This window comes from Megalopta genalis, chromosome 3 (genome assembly GCF_051020955.1).
Source record: "Megalopta genalis isolate 19385.01 chromosome 3, iyMegGena1_principal, whole genome shotgun sequence".
NCBI classification, from domain to species: domain Eukaryota; kingdom Metazoa; phylum Arthropoda; class Insecta; order Hymenoptera; family Halictidae; genus Megalopta; species Megalopta genalis.
Window position 1 is genome coordinate 6,371,779 of NC_135015.1, and position 20,219 is coordinate 6,391,997.

Consider the following 20,219-nt stretch of genomic DNA (forward strand, 5'->3'; position numbering starts at 1 on the left):
ATGTATCTCTGCTACAGTCTGAAATATCGAATCATCATTAGACCGTCGATATTCACGCACGTCTTCATTTCCGTAAGTCATATTCTGAAGATCCACACGAGGAAAATAAGTACTACAATGACTAATATTCGCAACGGAATGACCCACCTATTTTCAGCCCATTTTCTCTACATACTCGAAAACAATGATGCCAAGAACGGCATTGCAATTGATTCCCAAGGCCAGCCACCGCGTAATAGGTCGGATCCGCGGGCAGGGCACGAAGCCGAAGAGTTTTCGGGCCGGAATCGATGGTGGATGTGCATCGCGTGCCTCCTTGTTAACCGCGCGGACCGTTTCGCGGCGAGGAAATCGGGCGCAGTTTCGGCCGACCGAAGTTAGTTTCGAAGGGTCTCGACGATAGCGTTCGGGGTCCCCCTGTAGCGTGCGGTAGCGTACAATGGCTAGAACGACGGAGGATCGTTGCGGCTGGCCGCAGGCGACTGCTGCGACCGGTTTCTCCGCGACAAATTCCTCCTAGTTCGAGCGTTTCGCTCTGCTAACCCTCTTCCGTTTCCCTCGCCGTCGCACAAACTCCGTTATCACGAGCTCGTGTTATATGCCGCCGCGACGCCGCGCCGCGAGAAAATCAATCGACCCTTTTGGAGGGTGGGCGGCCGAGGGGTGTGGACGAGGGCCGAAAGGTCCAGTGGGTGCAAGGAGACTCCTCGGTTCCTTCCTGTCCCGGTCGGTCCGGTCAGGACCCGGTCGAATCCTCGAGGAGGTTAGAGGGCCGGCTCCTAAACATCGTGAACCTGGGGGGTGGTGAACGGGGGCGTTCGTTCGATGGCGTTACCGGTGAATGCCTAGTCAGCCCTTAATATCGTAAGAGCTGGATCCACGCAAACAACCCTGGCGGACCTAACGCAGCCAACGGTTAAGCACTGGAAAGCCCCAGCTTTAACGTTCGACCGCCGCTGGCCCTATTATCGCTAACTAATAAGGGACCTAATTGAAACGTCGGCCTTTTGTTTCCAGTACTCGAGCCCGCTGCTCGCTTTTCCAACCGCGCTTGTATACGCGGCTGTTTGACCAGGCAGACGAGGAAAGAGAGAGCAAGAGAGAGAGAGAGAGAGAGAGCAAAAGAGAGAGAGAGAGAGAGGAGGGAGAAAGGCTCGAGCTGGTAGCTCAAGTACGGATTGAAATTAATTTTCGAACTGGAATCCCTCGAATGAATGAATTTTCGTCCAGCTCCTCGAATCCCCACGCGAGATCGATAGTCTCAGAGTTTCGAGCGTACCGGTTCGTTCGTCGCGTACCTTTTTATTTCGATTGTGTATCGATAGGCGAGCTTCGGATCGAAAGTTCGACGTGGAAATTGATAAACTTCGAAGCGATCGCGATCGTTGCGTCTGTAATCGGTCCCCCGTAGTCTTTGGCGTCTAGTGCTCGACCATAGCTATCGTCCGGCCGGCGGGGAGGCCGCGATTATTATAACCATTGTCATCAGGAAAGATCGGTTTCACCCTCGCGGCGATCCACGGTCAGTCGAGGAGAATCGTTTTCGTGGTTCGTATTTCGTATTCCACGCATACATCCCCGGTGCCCAGTCCGAGCGGGACGTTATTCCTGCTGGTTGCAATCATATTAGTTTCCGAAGTTATTAGAATATTTATGCGAGACCGACGTGGGGTTATGCATGATGCCCGGGTTTCTCCTCGGCGGCTCTCCCGTCCCCATGAACCTCGCTCGTCGACGTCGCAGACGAACCACCACCGGTTCCGTGGAAATCCTTCCGATCGATGGAAATGGGGAAAATACGTTTCCCGAGGCCACGGCTCGTCAAATTTTTCGAAGCGTCCCGTTCTTTGATCCTTCATATTCGAAAGCACATTTTACTAATATTTTTTGCCATATAGTTGCTTGTACAAATTTTTGTACAGTACGTCCATCTATTAAATACTTTCCAAACGCGACTGCTTCATATCTGTAAACTTTCATTTGATCTTCCTTAAGATACAAACGTGTTAAGCTGGCAAAGATTGCTTTGACACAGCACAAATATGTACTTTTAAACTCAAAGGTATGTTTTACTCTTCGTGTACACCCCAAGGCTTTAGTTAAACGCAGACAAATGATGTGAATGTTGTCTATCGACTGATCTGTCTTGTATTACACTTTTCCGTAAAGAATAACTAAATTAAAATTAATACTTGTATCAGGTGTAATATATCGTTAAACCAAAAATCATCGTGCATGTTTAACAGGATCCTTCTCAAGTATAAACTTCTCAAAACCGTATTGTCTTTGTTCATTCCAAAGAATTCTTCTTAATTCCTCTAAAATTCTCCTAAATTAATTCACGAGAATGCAGATCCACACGCTGAGCATGATAATCATATTGTCAGTAGCTATCGTTCGAAGCAGACTCGCGAGACTCCGTACAATAGCAAAATTAATATCGCGGTTGAAATTTCGATAGTCCACAGCTATCGGCTTCTATTTCGCTATCAAATATTTATTCCAACCGGGTGCGCACGAAATCGCCGAAACTTTCGTAGCGTTGCTCGCATTTCCACTGAAACTGAGCTGTTCGGTGCACGTATGAAGCAAATATTCGTATTCGCCGTTAGAACGTTAAACGACTGTTGTGCCTGCGAGCGTGCCGAACTCGGAGAAATGAGAAAACAGCAAGGAGACGTCTATGCGTGGTAGGGGACGGATCTTTTCAAACGCGGCCAGAAACGCGCGGTTCGCTGCCGACGAGCAGTCGAAGATATTTGGCCGGGACGAAGGTCGTTGGAGAAACGGTGGAAAAAGTTGGCGAGCGAAAACTTACCTTGTTGACGCGCTGTTGGACTGACTGTTCCTGTGAGACTGTGCTGCAGGCCGCTTGAAAAGCAACTCTGCCGGGATTTGCTCAGATACAGCTGGAAAAAAACAGAAACGGAAAACGTTAGGCTTTCGTATAGTTTACCGTATTACCAGTGGGAAAATGCATCAATTTTAACTGCATTACGGTTGTCTTGGTTTATGGATTTTTCAGAAATGCACTGATATACATACAGCAATATTTGCTATAGTGATCAATTTTGTAGAAGAATCATTGATTTACATATTCCTTCTTTTCATTTTAAGTATTACCGATGACTTCATGCAAACTAAAAATATTCTAAATCACTTTTAAAAGTGTTCTGTTTAAACAAAATATGAAAGAAATCAAACATTTATATATAGTATAATTACGGTAACTCACACACAATTGAAAGAGATTGCAACAGTTAATTGGTTAAATGAAAATGTATTTTTTCTTTTTAACGTATTTACAGTTCTGTGTTTAACTTATTTCCTTACTCGCTTAAAGCATAAATAAATAATTTCTAAAATGTTTTCAAATACTTTTGGAATTGTGTATCATTATGCGGGCTGCAGAATAATGATCAGATGACAATATCGCTTTATCCTACACAGTCCACGTGTCACAGGGCCAAAAAGATTGCGAAACGGGGTGAGTATCATCCTCGTCCTCTCTTCAGAGGCATCGCCACTCGACTTTCGTTCTGTTCTCCAATAAGGAACAACCCTGCCGCGCGTCCGATCGGAGAATTTCGGTATCCCGATCACGCGCTAAGGGTGAACCATCCCCTTTAATATTAGGACCAACTCGGACGGCCTCGTCTTGGTATAAAATAAAGGGCTGACATGTGAGCACAGTACAGAGAGAGAAGGGTAGAGTCGAGTAGGGGTAGAGAGGCGGAAAGAGAGGTTTAGGATGAACGAAGATAGAACCAGCGGGGAAGACAGCCAAGGGAAGGGTGGCTTCACCACCATCGTGAGGGATGACTGAGCGAGTCGGTTAAACGGGCGTCTTCTTTCATAAATTTCGAGGGGGCCCCGGATAAAGGTTTAGAATAAATCGTTCGACTTGTTATCCACTCCGACGTCGGCGGATAACGCCAGACGAGCGGCCCTGGATGGTTCAACAGCTTTCTCGAGGTTTTCCCTGCGTTTGCGTGCTCGTGCGTTGCAGTTACTCGGCGAATTCTTCCTTCAAGAAAATTTCATTCAATTTAGAAAGGAAATTATGAAAAATAGAACGACGTTCTATATGAAACTTGAAAATTTTTGTTTACGTTCAAACAGGATATTCGATTATTAAAACTGAGGACCGACTGTCATGCAAGTGCAAGTTTGAAGAAACATTTTCTGTAGAAGGACACTAACATCTTCTAACAAGTTTCTTTTACCTCTAAAGACGTCAGTTATTACTGAAGACAATTTGTTGGCTTACGAATAAAACGCTGCTTGTCAATATGGAATGAATAAGTACATATTCATCAGGGATTAAACAAAATAATCCGAAAATAACTGTTTTAATCTATTATATAGTGGTTCTGACTGAAACAGTTATGGAGAACCGCGAAAAAGTTTCATAACATTTATGAGGTATATCGGTTCTGGCTTATATCGGTTTCGATTTTAGTTTTATAAGTCTAATTTTTCGATTTTGGATTTCGGTTATATCTGTACGTAGTGGCAAAATTTTATGTAGTGTAAGATATTGTACACCCTTTTTCCGTGTGGTAGAAAAAACAGTACATTGGCCGTAGTCTGAGCTTGTCTATGATACAAAATATTTTGTATTATAAAAAAAAAACGATAAAAGAAAATACAATATATTTTTTGCGTGAAATAGAATTAGAACCGAGGTTCATAACCGAATCTGAAGAACCGAAACCGATATAAGCCAGAACCAATATACTTTATATCAGTTACGAGAACATCTCGATTCTTCATAACTGTTTCAAGATGAAACCGATATCATAACTGTTTTTAACCCCTCGTATGTACACACCTGTTTGAAACGTACGATGCAAGAGGTTCTCAGTATCGCGAGATGAGGATTGAACCGACTCGTTTTGAGAATAAATGTGTGTAAACTATTTGCTCACTAAATGAATTGTAATTCGCTTGTATAGTAGATAACAATAAACTTAATATTTCGATAAAATGATAACAAATAATGTAACAAAAATAATAATAGAGATACTATCGCAATAGAGAATGCACGAGGGGTACTTGTGAATACAATAATTTCTCCCCAATTCGCACTCAGATTGCGCACAAAAATGGACAATTTGGGAAGAGGAGACACGATTGTTCGAATTACTGTATCTCTAATAACTCGAATAACATGATACGTGTTGACTCTCGCATGATTTGTAACGAAGATAGTAAGGTCGATCGCTACGGTTACGACCAGGTGAGAGGAGAATGCCTGCCGCTCGTCACGTGAGTACATCACCCAAGAACGTTCTCCTGTGCAAAACAAAGAGATTGGCGTAATTGAGTAATGTGTTCACTCAGAGATAGCAGGCCCTGTCCCTCTCAATCACACCATCGTCGGCCGAACCTCATCTCGATCGTAAAGTCGCGCCGAAATCGGCGGCGACCTCCTCGATTGTCCACCGGTCCTCGTGACCAATCCCGTATACACTAAAAGTGTATAGAGCTCCACAATCAAAATACAATGCACCTCGAACTCAAACGTTGCTCATCTTCCACGAAGTTCGTGAAACTATGGCATATATCACAGAAAGACGAATGGATCAGCTCCAGGAATATACAAAATCGATTCTATCCCTAAATCTATTTGTCACCCGGTTCGAACGTCGAAGATTTCGGGATAAATCGTACTGCGACAGTGTCGCGTGCGAATTATGTCGCGTAAGAAGTGAACGTTGCACATTGCACGCCATAACTCAGCCGACGCGTGTCTCCGGGACCGGTGAACGCAATATGAGAGTGGAGGAAGAAGAAGCGGGCCTGGAACGCTCATAAATACGTCCTCGAAGATCGCACAAATCGCTCGTTCGAGGCCAATCCCCTTCGACGTTCCCTGCGAAAGATACGAGTGGGAACCCTTCTTCGTCTCGCGGCGTACAGATACAAGTACATATATGTGTTCCACGCGTATATGTATACGCATATGCGCCGATAGAACGTCCAGGCGGGTGTAGCACTCCGCGATATAGAAAGAAGCATCGGAGAGGCCACATAGGGAGGGCCAAGGAGGGCGAGGAGAGCGAGAGAGGCCAAACCAGCCAGAAAGCCAGTCCAATTTCTCAAACCTGTCCAATCCGTGTCGTATGCAAAATCAATCACGTTCCGGCATCTCTCCGGCGTGGCAGTATCCCGTCGCGTCGCGTCCTCGTCCTCGGGAACCCCACGATTTTCAAATCCGACCGAAGCCACGCGGTAATCCAACTCCCGGGGCGAAACTTCTCACCCATCCGCGATCGCCTGGACGCCGAAACATCCTCTTCGTTCCACTTTTTCCTATCTCATTTTCCAGTCGTTCTCCGTGAATCTTACTCCCCCGCTCCCCGTATTGTCGAACTTAGACTCCCGCCGAACCTAGCTCGCCAGAATGGAAAATGGAAAGCCTCCTCCTGTCTCTTATTTCAAGATTCCTTTCCTGCTGCATCTTGAGCTGCTTCACTCCTGGAGCAAGAATAGCTCCATCTAGGTTTCATTTATTAATTTCTGGAGAAATTTGTGAACGCAGAACACGTTCACTATACCGAACAGTGCTGTATTTTAATCGAGATGAAAATGTGCATCCTCTTCCTAGTCTCTTGTCCGATGAATGCTTTTTTAACTTTCAGCAACTAGCCACAACTGTTTTATTCTTCAATTCTAACGAATATTGTGCTACTCATCGGAATTTTATTCTACGCAAGACTCGTTTACGTAGTTGCTATATTGAAGCTGTATCTTGATCAGGGACTTTCTCAACGTAGTCGGTTGTCTCACAATTCTTTCCACGCTTTATCATCAACAATCCTATCTACCGTGTACCCCAATGTACAGACTCTAGCCTGATGATCGATCTGCGGATATATTTTTGACATTTCCATTTGATTTCAGTCTATTGACCTATGTTCACCTGCTACCTACACAGAAATCACTTTTGCCGATAATACAGAAAACTCGGGAGAAATGTAAAATATACAAGTGTATATCTGATCAGCAATTCCCGAGCGATTACATCGTCGAGTCACGCTGCAATATATTTAGCAGAGGCCACAGAAAAGAGCGCAGGCCGGAAACCCATTAGAAAGTTCCTTCGCATGTCCGCCAGCAGAGCCTATCCATTGATATGCATCACCTTCGATCGCAGGCTGCAATTATTAGAGGACGTAAGGGTGAGCTGAACGCTAAGGGTGCGAAGGCCTCGTTGCTGCCTCAAAAAAGTAATTTGTCCTTCGGAGGGGGAGAGGCCCGGGCGACTTCAAAGTGCTCACGGGACATTTGTCCCGCGAGCCAGGCTTACTCTGACGAGCAATGTTCTACTTGTGCACCCTTTCTACTTGGCGGCGCATCAGACTTGCTGATTTTTCAACGTCGGGACGTTGTCCGGCGTCGGTCCGTGCGTCAAGGGCCCCCGGTGTCGGAACTCTGACGACGAAGGCGATAGGAGAGCGGGCGAGGGTGGTGGCCACCGAGGGGTGCGAAAAGTTTAGCATACGCATTTTGTACATTGAAATCCCGACACGCTCGTCCAACTTTAAATTGAAACCCGGCTGCTGTGCTGCTGCCACGCCGCCCTGGAGCGGCGTCGATACCACGGCGTCGTGGCTGCCCGTGTGGTCCTTTTCGCCTGGCCGAGACTCTCGAAACGAAAGATCCCTGACGTCCCTGCACAACTACGCGAATCAATCCACTGTGGGGCGGTGATGAGCTTAAAGAGAGGCTTCAGGAATCTTCGCTTCCCAGGATGCGGTTATCATTTAGTCGCCAGGAGCCGGTGGAATTAAAGCGGTAATACCCCGTCTGTGCGGATACTTAGAAGATGATCAGCGTTTTAAGGACCACTCTTCAACAGTTGATGAATTAAATAATACGGTATCTTTATCTTGATGTTGTTAGTCTTTCGTACACCAAAGTGAACCGATCGATGTGCTCAATTGTTACAGAGGATTTTATTTACCAGGGGAGTTTCAACAATTGTCCATTCGACTTCAACTGTTGTTTTATTCTTGTACCCTGCATATCCTTTGGAGTTGAGGTAGGATTAATCGTTTAATTGATGTGCAAAAGCATGATGCAATATATGCGCCATGGAAAATTGAACGATGTGTGTGATAATCCGAGAAGTGCGTTCGTCTTCTAGACACTTGACATAAGTTGTGTCTTCATCCTCGAATGATCGATTTGCTACTTCACATTCATAGATTACACAACTCCTTCCGAAGATTAAATAGGGTAAATCTAGCAATTGCACGGGAAGAATGGAAGACAGAAGACGGAAAGCAACAGCGATTCCAAGCGACGGTTTTTGCGAGCTCGTAACAGTAATCCAATTTGCAGGCGACTTGCCACGCAGCGAAGGTTGGTCTTTATGAGAGGTGACCATAATGAGACTGGGCATTTTTAATTAAATAATACTAATCACGGAAACCCTCTTACGCAGGCAAATCTCATCTGGTCGGATCCTCGCCCCCGTGGCCCCGTACCCCGCCTATCATTCCATCCTGCCTCTCCTCCGGCTGTCTTCCTCTGTCTTTCAGCGCCGGGAGTCGTCTCTCTTTTAGACTTCGAATTGTAATTAACATTTGGTTCTCCCATTAGTGTAATTAAAGTGCCATTCCATAATCTAGGAGGCCGAGAGAGAGAAGAGAGGGGTACCTTATCTTTCAGACTTCAGCCTCGGCTGCGGGGGTCGTTTTAACCCCGCCGGGCGTCTCCAGCCCCTTTTCAGGAGAGCAGGCCGACGCTGCTGCCTGTAGCTTCCTTCGACGATAACTCCTTTCTGGAAAAGGACTCTAGGTCTCGGGGGCCAAAGGGGGGGAAGAGAGGGGGCGGCGGACAGAGAAAATTGAGGGATCGAGGCGGGGATGAAAAAGAAAAACGGCGATTAAAACGTTTGGAAATCCGATCCCTGGTCGTTCCCTCGCCCTCCGAGCTACCTCCGAGGAACCTGAAACGCTCATGGGATTGCCGTTGCGCATTCGAATGGCCGACCCCCACTCTGATGGACCCCGATAGGACAGCAGAGATTAATTTTAGATCCTCCGCGCTCTGAGAAGTGAATCTGACCACTGCGGAGCTAATAACGTCCTCACCAGTTTCCCGACGTAATGTTAACCATGTAAATATGGACGCAGTAATGACTAGAAAATTATATCTCGCATTTATTTCTGTGTTCTGCGCAAGAATTTTTCCCCTTCTCAGAGTTTTTACAATGATCTGCAATGTTGCACAGTAACTAAACATACAACAATTCTATAGATATTCGTGTTTAAGAATGTCCTATCATATCAGGAAAAATATCAAAAAAGTAGAGCTAATCTTGGAGGCTTTTCTTTCGTCTCAGTCTTTACATGGTTTGTATAGGATCCGGTTGTCCCAGTGGAATATGTCTCTAGTTCATCAGATATATGATCTTAATCTCGATCCAACAACCTCGAAAATTCCATAAACTCGAAACAGTGTACTTAATAAAATAAGAATGATATAATTTTCTTACAGTTTGCAAATCTAAACTTTTGCTACGCCGAATAAATGATCTCAAAAGTGAATTGTTAAATTTCAACGTGTTAAAGGTTTAATAAACTCGTTTGAGTCTATACGGTACACCAGAAAGGGTTGAAGAGCCCACCGCTCGGACAAGATGAAGCACAGGAGCGGCGAAGATAAAGGCGACACGAGCCACGCCTAAGGGAAGAGGGTAGCGATGCAAGCGGGACGGTTGTTCGGCGTTAGAATAAAGAAAAGCAAGGAGATAAGGAGCCGGGCGGCGTTGACATTTTCCGGTGGTTGAGTTAATAATGCGCACGGTACACAGACCGCCGAGTCAGAGGGGGTGGACCCGCAAAGTGCCACCATAAAGAGCCGCGGATGTGTTTATTCGGGAATTTGCCTTTTTTCCTTCCTCTTCCCGGCAGAGCCACTGCGCTGCGAGATTTTATCTTATTTTCGGCGACGATCCCGAAGGATTTATGCCCTCTCGGTCGTGGCCGGAGGAGGGAGGACCTGGAGGGAGCGAGATCAAGGTACCGAGAGAAACGCCAGCAGACGGGACAGAGGGCGAAAGAAAGGAGTGGGCTCCGGGAGTCGAAAGAAAAAGCGGAAGAATCACGATGCAATTATTTTCGTTCCAGCTCGTGAACGGATTTTAAGGTCGTTCGGAGCAAGCCGCTGGACCGAGGAAGAAACCAAGAAAGAAGCCCGAAGGCCAGAAAGAAGGATTAACCTCGTCAAGTGGGAGAGTCCGTGACAAAGACGTTAAAGTGGTCGAAGGGGATGAGATATATCGCCCGAAATCTGGGGTGAACGTTCACATCGTTCGACCGTCCTGGGACGTCGAGACACTAATGGCATTTTTATTATTTCTCTCCCGGAGCCCCACGCCGATAATGGGTCGCCTGTATGGTCCATTGGACGCGTGACAGCCTTGACAGCTTCTCACCTTTTCCATGGCTCTCGTCGGTGCGCCTAGATCAATGGTTAAAACGTTGCGATGAGACACGACCGAAAATGACACTGTGCGACTCGAAATACGTCCAGTCCCTGGATACTGACCTGATCGAGGTGTTGGAGATGATGGATGCGTTCTGTATAATGGTATTTGCAGATCTAACTTTGCTAACAGAGACGATCGTGCGTATCTACAATATTTGAGCAAACTCGTTTCATATTCAATTTGCTTTTCGAAGTACTATATGCCAATTTTGCCAGTGGAAAGTTGTGCAACAATTTTGAATAAAGTATTTGCAATTGATGGCACATGTTTTCTTTAAATACATGGAAACAGGACTTAGCTCTGATGACATATTTCAATCGGAACTATTTTGATCGTTTCCTTCTCATCGTCATTGAATATTCGTTGAATTAAGACACGATTGAAGTAAGGATTTTATATTTGCGCGAGATGGTTCTCTAGTTCTCTAGTCATCACGTATTTGCCGGTATGTTATCAAACTTCGGGATAAAACTTGACGTCGGTCGGTAAAATGATAAAAATTGTAGGAGTCGTAAGTGTATCGTAAAGAAGACTGTTGACGGTTTCCGAAACGTCTAATGCCGTAAGATCGCAAATCCTAAATAGCACGCCGGAATATATGACCCATTGCGAACCCATGTACCAGAGGAGCCATTCGGCTCTCTGGGTTTTGATGAATGAGGCTCGCATAAAGCTAAAGTATGGTAAAAGCCGCCGCGGCTACTGCTGTAATATTCTACCCCGGGTGCTTTTAGAATCGCTAATGACTAATGGCACCAAAAGGTACCCCACAACGATGAATGTTGCTGCACGAGTGCAGATTTTTTCAAAATGCCCGTTTCGCTCGGGCTCTATATCATTTAATTAAATTTCCCTTTACCCTTCAAACTTTGCGCACGCGAAATATATAATTTAGAAATTAATAAATATATTTATTCGTTTTTAATGGCTTCATCTCGTTTCGGAACTACATTTTCAGTAGAAAATTAAGTCTTTTTGTCATTGCGATAATAACAAATTTCTTTTACCTTCACATTGATGTGATTGACTACCGACAGCATCTAACAGCATCTTTTCTATAAAATCGTTGAAAGAGTAATCATTGCATTGCGCATCTTCTGCACTTGTCACAAAAGTGTCATCAATTGTAACATTGTCATCCGACATTGTAAAACTACATAACAGTAAGACAGAAAATCAATTTCTCCTTAATTCCTGCTTGTCGTAATTAAGATAAACTATTGTATTTCTCTTATTAATTTGTTAGGCGAAAATGAGTATAAAATCTTCGAAATAACTTATAATTAATAGAGTGTGCTGCACATATTCTTATAAATTGCCCCCAGAACGTAAGAGGGGGTCAAATACACAAAAATACACAATTTTCATTTTGCATAAAACTTTGGAATTTAGTAATCACAGTTGAACTGTTCAGTTTCAATCTCATCGCTAAAATGACTCGGACTTCATCGATTTTAAATGTGTCGGACTGTGTACGCGTTCAAGTAAGTAACTCTGGCGATGAGGACAAGCGTTCAGCTTGCACGGGGCAGCTGTGCGAGGCCGAACAAAAAAAGAGGACGAATCACGCGGTTTAATTACAGTGTGAGATGAAGAAGAGCCACGATTAATGCCTGTAACCTGACCATCGTTATTGCGTACAGCCGAGCTTATCGTAGTGAATCGTGAACGAGTTGGCAGGACCATCACGTGCAAAATACGCAGGAGGCTTAGCCGGGACTTACGATTACTCGCGATTCGAATGGCAACGAGACCGACGAGGGAGGAAGAACGCGGAGAAAAGCGAAGTAGGAGGAAAACGGACGAGAGGGCACGAGAGGAGGCGGAGGAGAGCGTCGGTCCACAGCTACGGATTGGCGCGGAAAGGAAAGGGGGAATCGAAAAGTACTTTAATATACGGCAATCCCCTTGGCTTGGAACTCGCAAACTCGGACCGACTAGCTCTCATTGCTGCCTTCCCTCCCCTACCTCGCCCCTCCCGTCCTCTTTGCTCCGCGTGTATTTCCTCCCGTAGTCGTCGCATGGCTTCCGATGAAATTTCACGTCTTCCTCTCGCGGCCCGCCTTTGATACTTGCTGGCATTCTAATTGCTGAAACGCGCAGAAATCGGCTTCTATTTGCCCGCAAAAACTATCTCTGCCGCTGGTACGAGGCGGACTCGGCCAGCAGACTGATTGCCGGCTTTGTGGAAGTTACTGCGTTGCCGATTTTTAAAAGTTAAAGAGACGAATCGAATCGGTAATAAATCTTTTTCTAACAATAGTTCGTATTCGACAACTCGAGTGTATGTAGTTACCATTTTTACAGGGAATCCAGAAACATTGTAAGTTCTTGAAAGAGGTGATTCCTGAGGTCATTTGAAGCAACTTTTTCTATATCGAAAATGTCGTGCGCAGCTTTGCTAATGAGTTAATAGGGAGAAACTACGAATCAATCGGAGAACGAGTACAGCGGATGAATTTTGACGCGGTCAATAGCGAGTGGGTGGTGATTAGTCTACATTAATAATTCGTTAACGAATCTTTACAGAATGTGTTCGCTAAAGAAAAAGTTTAAAATGCCCTGAAGGATTACCTCTTGCTTACAATATTTTTGAAGCACCGTGTATACTGCTACAAGAACTAATAAAATTGATGTACGTTGCTAGAAAATAACAGAAAGGATACAATGTAGAAGAAGCGGAAGGAACGAGCTATAAAAAAAAGTGAATTGACGAAGGGAATGCTATCAAGCAAATCCGTTTACAGCAAATAATAGAACTAAATGAACGGCACCGTAGAGATTGAAGCGGCCCAATAATGGCGGAATACCGAAGACGAGGTAGAAAAGCATGTCCCTCGTTCGACCCTATAGCCTGCTTTTTCTTCTGTATGGCGGCTGATTTGGCTCGCGAGTCCCACGAGGCCGTAACACCAATAGAAAGCTAAACCGATCATTTATCCTTTTATCGAGCTCACTAATTCGACGAAAGTCGACGCTTCTTTCGGCCAGCCTGCAATCTTTCTTTATTGTGGAGAACCCGTGGTTCTATTCTATCCAACGAAAGTTTTCGCCGACTAGGGAAAAGTAGATTCCAACTCATATTTAAGAAATGAATTCATATAATTATCTGCTTGTTCCGTAGGACTATTTAATTGTCTAAATAAAGTTGCGTTTACCGCGGTCAAGTTTTGCAGTCGCGGCGTGCCCGCTTCAAGATGTAATTTAGCCGAAACTTCGCTAACAAGATTTACCCGTAATTACACCGGTGAAACAGTTCGCGTGTAATTTGTTTATCCCGGTCAAGCTCTTCACGCGCGGTGCCGGAAACGCGTCGGTTAGCGCGTCTGATCTCAGATTTCCCTCAAGAAAACCAAGCAGAGAATACTCGTTTCTCAACGTGCTTATAGATTAATGTTTGCAAATGGCACATTTCTGACCATCTTGCATGGTCTCGCGTCAGTAGCTACTGCCAGTTCATTTATCTTATTGCAAACTGTAATAATTTGAGGACGTGATGCTTCTGGTGCATGATTATGTTTTGTAAGGTCATGAGAACGAATAATGTGTTTTTCATTTACAAATACTGTACTTACTTTTTCTCTGCACTCACAACTATTTCTACTTTTACCACTTTTTTTTACACACCCGGTAGAACAGATTGTCTCTATTTTTGCATTTCTTATACACGAAGTGTCGATGACAACATTTGCGGTGAAACGAGAACGATGTCATTCATGTTTTCATCATGTCCCTTCCTCATTTTTCGGTGATTTCAACGTGTCCGTATATGAATAAACAATGTCGGTGATACCATGTCGATGAAATTATTATCGGTGAAATAATTGTTGATGATTTCAAAGCAACCTATAAAATTTTGTTCATCATGTTCATTCGATATCATTATATACCGACACGATAAAATATTTATATCGACTCTCGTTTCACCTACAGATGTTATTATCAACACTTTGTGTATAAGAAATGTAGAAATAAAGGCAATACTGATATGATTATATCAGTACTTTATTAATTAACATTTTTATTAATTGTCACACATTAAACGCCGATTTTAAAAAAAGGTAAAGCAATTTAAGCTGACACTTGTACATGCAAAATGTATGTTTCTTAACGTTAATTCTAAACATTATAAATTATATGTTAATTGTACTTGCGAGAAAGAACTATCAACTATTTTATTCGTTATAAATGGAATTATAAAGATGCATTATTCGCTAATGTTTGAAGAAAATATATGTCTGTGTAAGTTTCACGATTTAATAGTATTTTTTGAACAAGAGTCGATGTAAACATTTGTCAGCGATTTCAATGGGTCGGTACATGAGAACAATGTCGGTGAAATACGATGTTGCTGAAATCGTGTCGATGAAAACTCAGTGAAATAATTATTGGTGATTTCAAGATAACCTAAATTACGTCACGTTTTCTCGAGTTTCAAAGAGCTGTGAACATGAAGTATCCACAGTCTGAACTGTGAATCAACGAACATTGATTGGATCATTTTGCATTTCTGTCGGAATTAATTGAGAAATACAAACGGTCGGATAAATTTAGGCTCGAATCACGTAATTCGCTCGATTGTGAAGGGGTTACGGGTGTATTCGGGCACGTCGTCGTATCCCCGTGGATTCTATAATCAGACCGTGGTCTCGATCGCTGGAAGACGAAGAAACCGTCGGCTGTCGCGGGACAACGGGGCCCCGGACGTTTCTTTAGTCCGCGGTGGGGCGTAAACGGCGTAAAAGCGGCACCACCCCTTATCTACATATCAAAAAGGCAATCCGGAGAACTCGCTTATGTAAACGGCGTGGGGGGCTTCGTGTCCCAGCCGGGGATGAAAAGAATTCCGAAATCCGTGCGCTAATAAACCTGCTCTCTGCCACCACGGACCGACGTCAGAGGGAAGCTCTGACGAGATATTCGTGGGGTTAAGCTCTTTAAGCCGCGGATTAAGCGAGCCGGCATGAGAATTTAAAGTTCTCTGCGCGGCCGACGCCGACGATGACGTGCCGAGCCGAGTCGAGTAGAACCGAACCGAACCGAGCCGAGCCGTGGGCCTAGGCTCCGTCGGCGCGCGCGTACGTGGGAAAATACAAAAATTAAAAGTATATAACTTCTGTGAAGTTTTTACATACACGCCGAGCGGATATTAACTTTTACGGATAATAACGAAATGCCAGCCGACAGAATGAAACTCCATTTCCCGGAGCAAAAGTTGCCGGGCTGACCTCCTGGCACACGTTTCCTCTCCGTTCATTTACCAGCCTAAGCCTCTTTTTAGCTTCGCTCTTTGCTGCCTCGATTTTTCTCTTCTTCGAATATTGCGTATTGCTCAGACGTACTTCTTTTTTTATTTCAAAGTTCCTGTTGTATTTCAAAGAATCTTGGAAGCTTGACTTTGGGAAATATGAGGCGATTACGAAAGTGGTAGAAGCTACAAAGAAAAGTTTTCAGTCGAGAACAATTTTACGTTCATTTACTATGTCGATAGAATTATACAGATATTAACAGAATTATCTCATTAATTCATTTCAGATAATTTGGCTTCGAGAAAAATCTGCTCACTGTGCAGCGTCTTTCAGAATCCAGCTTCTGGAATAGAGGCTGTTACAAGGATATTTTTTAACATTTTGCAATAAAAAGATTACTGACGGTTACATAATTAATGTACTGTTAAACAATACGTTCGTGTAAAAGAAAACTCCATTAATTATTCCCGAAAAAATGTCTAAATATCACGCTTTCTCAGGCTGTTAACACATTAAAGGCGGGGGATCTTGACGAAAGTATGCTAGGTAACGCGGCGACCGCCCCGCCTCGTTTTTCGTCCTAGAGCGGGCGATATTTTGTGTAATCATAAAAAATTTAGACTTAAAAAAAGTTTATTTAAACTCTTAAAACTAAAAGAAATATTAAAAAAGAACTAAACACTAATTACAAAAAATGTTTTAAAGTACATATTTATGAGAAGTCGAGATAAATCGTAGTACTACGACTCCCGCCTTTAATGTGTTAACTAAACAAGACCCCCTAACTAAATTCTGAAGGCATTTATCGGAGTCCTATGGTTTACCAGTTGCGATCGAGTTTAATCCGGAGGTCCATGGCTCCAGGATCATGCCCCGACATACCGAGAACGAACCGAAAACAATGCCGCGGGTTCGGGCTGTCCGAGAAATAAAATTGAACCGATTCGAGCATGAATCCCGCCGGCGGGAAAGTATTAAACATCTCGCGGTACAATTTAATAACTCTACAAAGCAATTCACGCATTTGCGACGCGGGGATTCGGTAATCACGGTCGGAAGAATTTAATCAGCTTGAGGGCCGGGGCCGCGAGTATTTTCAAGCAGGAACACGTTTCTCGTTCGGGCCTTGGTCTCTTTGGGTTCACCTCCGATTCCGGGGCTCCTCGAAAAGCGGCTCGCTCTTGCCGGCAACTCTTGGCAGCCCTCTCTCGCCTCTAATTCGAGCATTCGTCAGGCTGCACACACGAGCCATTATAGCCGAAAGTTTCGCCGGCATTAAATGCTAATGAGAGCGGCTGGATTTTCCGGCAGTCAGAGGCCACCACTCGTACCGATTACGATTCCCAACAGATTCGAGCAGACCGCGCAAAGCTCCCGTCCTTTTGCTCGCCGTCAAGATCCGATCTCAACTATTATTTCGTCCCGAAAGCTTTCCGCGCCGAAAGGATGGATTTTCCGGGACCGGTCCGGCTCGGCTGGTTCGTTTAATTGATGCTTGATCAAACGATGTTTCAAACCCTTTTCTCTAATCGACGGCCACTTGCGCGAAAACATGCTAATTTCGTTAGAACTTCGGGCCTTGTAGAACAGTTTTTATAGGGAAACCCACCGATAGTCTGTCCTTTCATTCAAGGATCTAGAAGTATGTGAATTTGCTATTTATCATTACTTCATGGGAAAAAAACAATTTATTAAGTAGAAAATTCCTTAAGGCAATAGTAGAATATTTTCAAGATACGCGGTGTATTCGTATGGTCTAGTAATTACGGATTTGCTTCTCTAAGAAGCCCAGTCGAAAATGTCTAAACGAGCAGAAACCAACATGTTGGTTTCGAAAGAAACAGACCGTTTAATATCGCAAAGTTATGCAACAGCTAGAAAGATTATGTCTCGGAGATCGCAAACCCAATTTCATAGTTCGCAAAAGTTTCCCGGGTGCAGTAGTTTCCGCGGTTCGTAAAATATTTACGAAAGAAAATTCGCAGCGGAGATTTTCTTCGCGGAAAGAAAGAAAAAAGCAACGAAGGCCGCGAAATATTAAATATTTTACGAGCCGGTGATGATACCGTTCCAGGCGAAATTTATTAAACTATTAATGTCTTCTTGCCGGCGCGATTAACTCGCGACCTCAGAGGCGGCGCGATTAATTAATCACCACGGCTGGGAAATTTGCAATTTAAAGGAAGGAATTAACTTCACGAGCGGCATATAATTTAATTAATCTTCTCCCTTCGATTAAACCGGTGCCCGTGCGTGTGCCTTGAGCCTGATACACGATTAATTCGAGGCGTTCCCGATAAGACGATGCCACGAGACAAAAGGGTGTACAGGTGGTAGAGCAATATCTACACCGGCGCGATTGAGACCGGCCAATTAAGTGGACCCTGCAAAATTGGTTTTTAATTGAACGACGAAAACCGATGATATTAATTACAGACGTCGATGGCCACTTCGCCGAGCATAATTAACGAAATTCTCGCAGGAATTATGGAACAATGAAACGACGACTATCCTCGGGAAATTTAATAATGATCCGGTGTCGAGCCGTTGTAAATTACATGCTCGTCGAAACTACAAGGGTGCACCTTCAAACGCGCTTAAACTACCCCTGGATATCTACATTTTATCTATCTTTTTTGTGAAGTGTGAAAACCGTCCACTTTTTGCGACAAACAATTTCTGAGCCTGTAGTTTCTAAAGCGAGCAATTTCGTTCGTTGCAGTATATTACCTCCGGCAGAAAATATTCGATCAGCATTGTAAATGTACTTGTGAAATTTCAATTGAAGGTCAATTTTTTTCAGTCCGAAATTCACTAAAATTCTGTCATACTCTGAATGTCAAAGAGATACAGACTATCAAAAAATATTTCTCCATGCTGAAAAACAATTGAACGCGTTCTATTTTTAATCACTTTAGCGAGTTGAAAATAATATACAGACTACCTACAGAAAATTCTCCCTAGAAGGCCACAGGAGCTCGGAATTGAAAACGGTAATTGAAGAACACTCAGACACGATTCTTCGAACCTCGCGGCTCGTTTTCGCAGTTACCGACAACTTGTGTGTGAGAGAGAGAGGGAGGGAGAGAGAGAGATAGAACGAAACTTGGGCCAGTTGGCAAAAAAGGCAGCGGCCAGCATGCTGATGTGTGTGTGTACATTAAAATGAATACATAATAATGCCAAAATAGAAACAATAACATAACTTCTCTATTTTCAATTTTTTGTTCACGATACGAAGGCAATTTGGAGGCCACATAACACGATTCGAAAGCAATTCGGAGGCCACGTGACACAATTCGAAAGCAATTCGGAGACCACATGACACGAATTGCGTTCGAATCGTGGCATGTGGCCTCCAAATTGCCTTCGAATTGTGATAAAAAATTAGAAATAAAAAAGTTAAGACATCGTTTTTATTCTAGAGCATTTCTTATTATTCAAATTTCTATAAAAACGAGCCGCGAGACTCGAAGAATCACGATTGAGTATTCGCAGATCTGCTGGTTTCAACTCCGACCTCCGAACATTTCTGGGAGAAATGACTGTACTTACCACGTACATTGTAGTTCCGCGGTTTTTCTTACCTAACTCACACACACAAAAATCATTTTATGTTGTCTTCCGCGAAATCGAGTCAAAGGAGCCGCGTCGCGTGCCGCATCACACGCTTGACCGATTCTGTCGAACTTTAGCATCGACGTAGCAATAAATTACATAGACGTAGGACTAGCACAGAAAAATTCACAGTAATCAGAAATTTGGCATTCTAGGGAGAATTTACTGTACTCTTCTTACTGTCTTAAATATATCCGTTTAACTGTAATACATAAAATCCACAGTTAGGAGCTGCATTGGTACAATCTACATGCAAAAATAAGTCTGAAAAAAGAATAACATTTTTTCACTTGAGGCTTTGTTTTCAAAAAAGCCGAGTTTGAAGATGCATCAAGTTCCCGTGATTTACGACCAGAACTAGAATTGGTATGTCATGGACAGACGCGCCATTTGATTCCTATTTAATAGTATTATTTTTTGAACCTAATTTTTTGCGGAGACAGAGCCTTCAATGAAAAAATGTTACTCTTTTTTCAACTCATTTTTACATGTAGAATCGCCCTCTGCCCAGTTATACAGTAAATTCTCCCTAATTAACGCTCAGCTCGTGCACAAAAATGGACAATTTGGGAAGAGGAGATACGATTATTCAAGCCTTGCACCTTGTTTTTATAATTGTTGACAATCTGGAATTATAAAAATGAGCCGCGAGGCTCGAATAATGGTACCTTCTCTACCCAAATCGTTCATTTTTGTTTCCAAACTGAGTGTCAATTAGAGAGAATCTACTGTATTGCTATTTTCGGTACATCCAGTACGTATGCCGAATTCGACATTCGTGATATCAATATGACGAAGAAGGAACAATAAAACCATCTTCTCTCGTAAAACACGGAACGCCTATA

General features: G+C 43.7%; 1 protein-coding gene across 9 annotated transcripts in view; it reads right to left on the reverse strand.

Moving 5' to 3' along the window:
* The window catches only part of LOC143259003 (uncharacterized), a 416,598-nt gene that overhangs the window by 174,399 nt on the left and 221,980 nt on the right, over positions 1–20,219 (reverse strand). For all 9 annotated transcript variants that reach the window (XM_076519703.1, XM_076519707.1, XM_076519706.1 and 6 more), the window contains one exon: positions 2,819–2,909. In XM_076519703.1, coding sequence (XP_076375818.1) covers positions 2,819–2,909 — 91 coding nt within the window. The remainder of the gene's footprint in view (positions 1–2,818; positions 2,910–20,219) is intronic.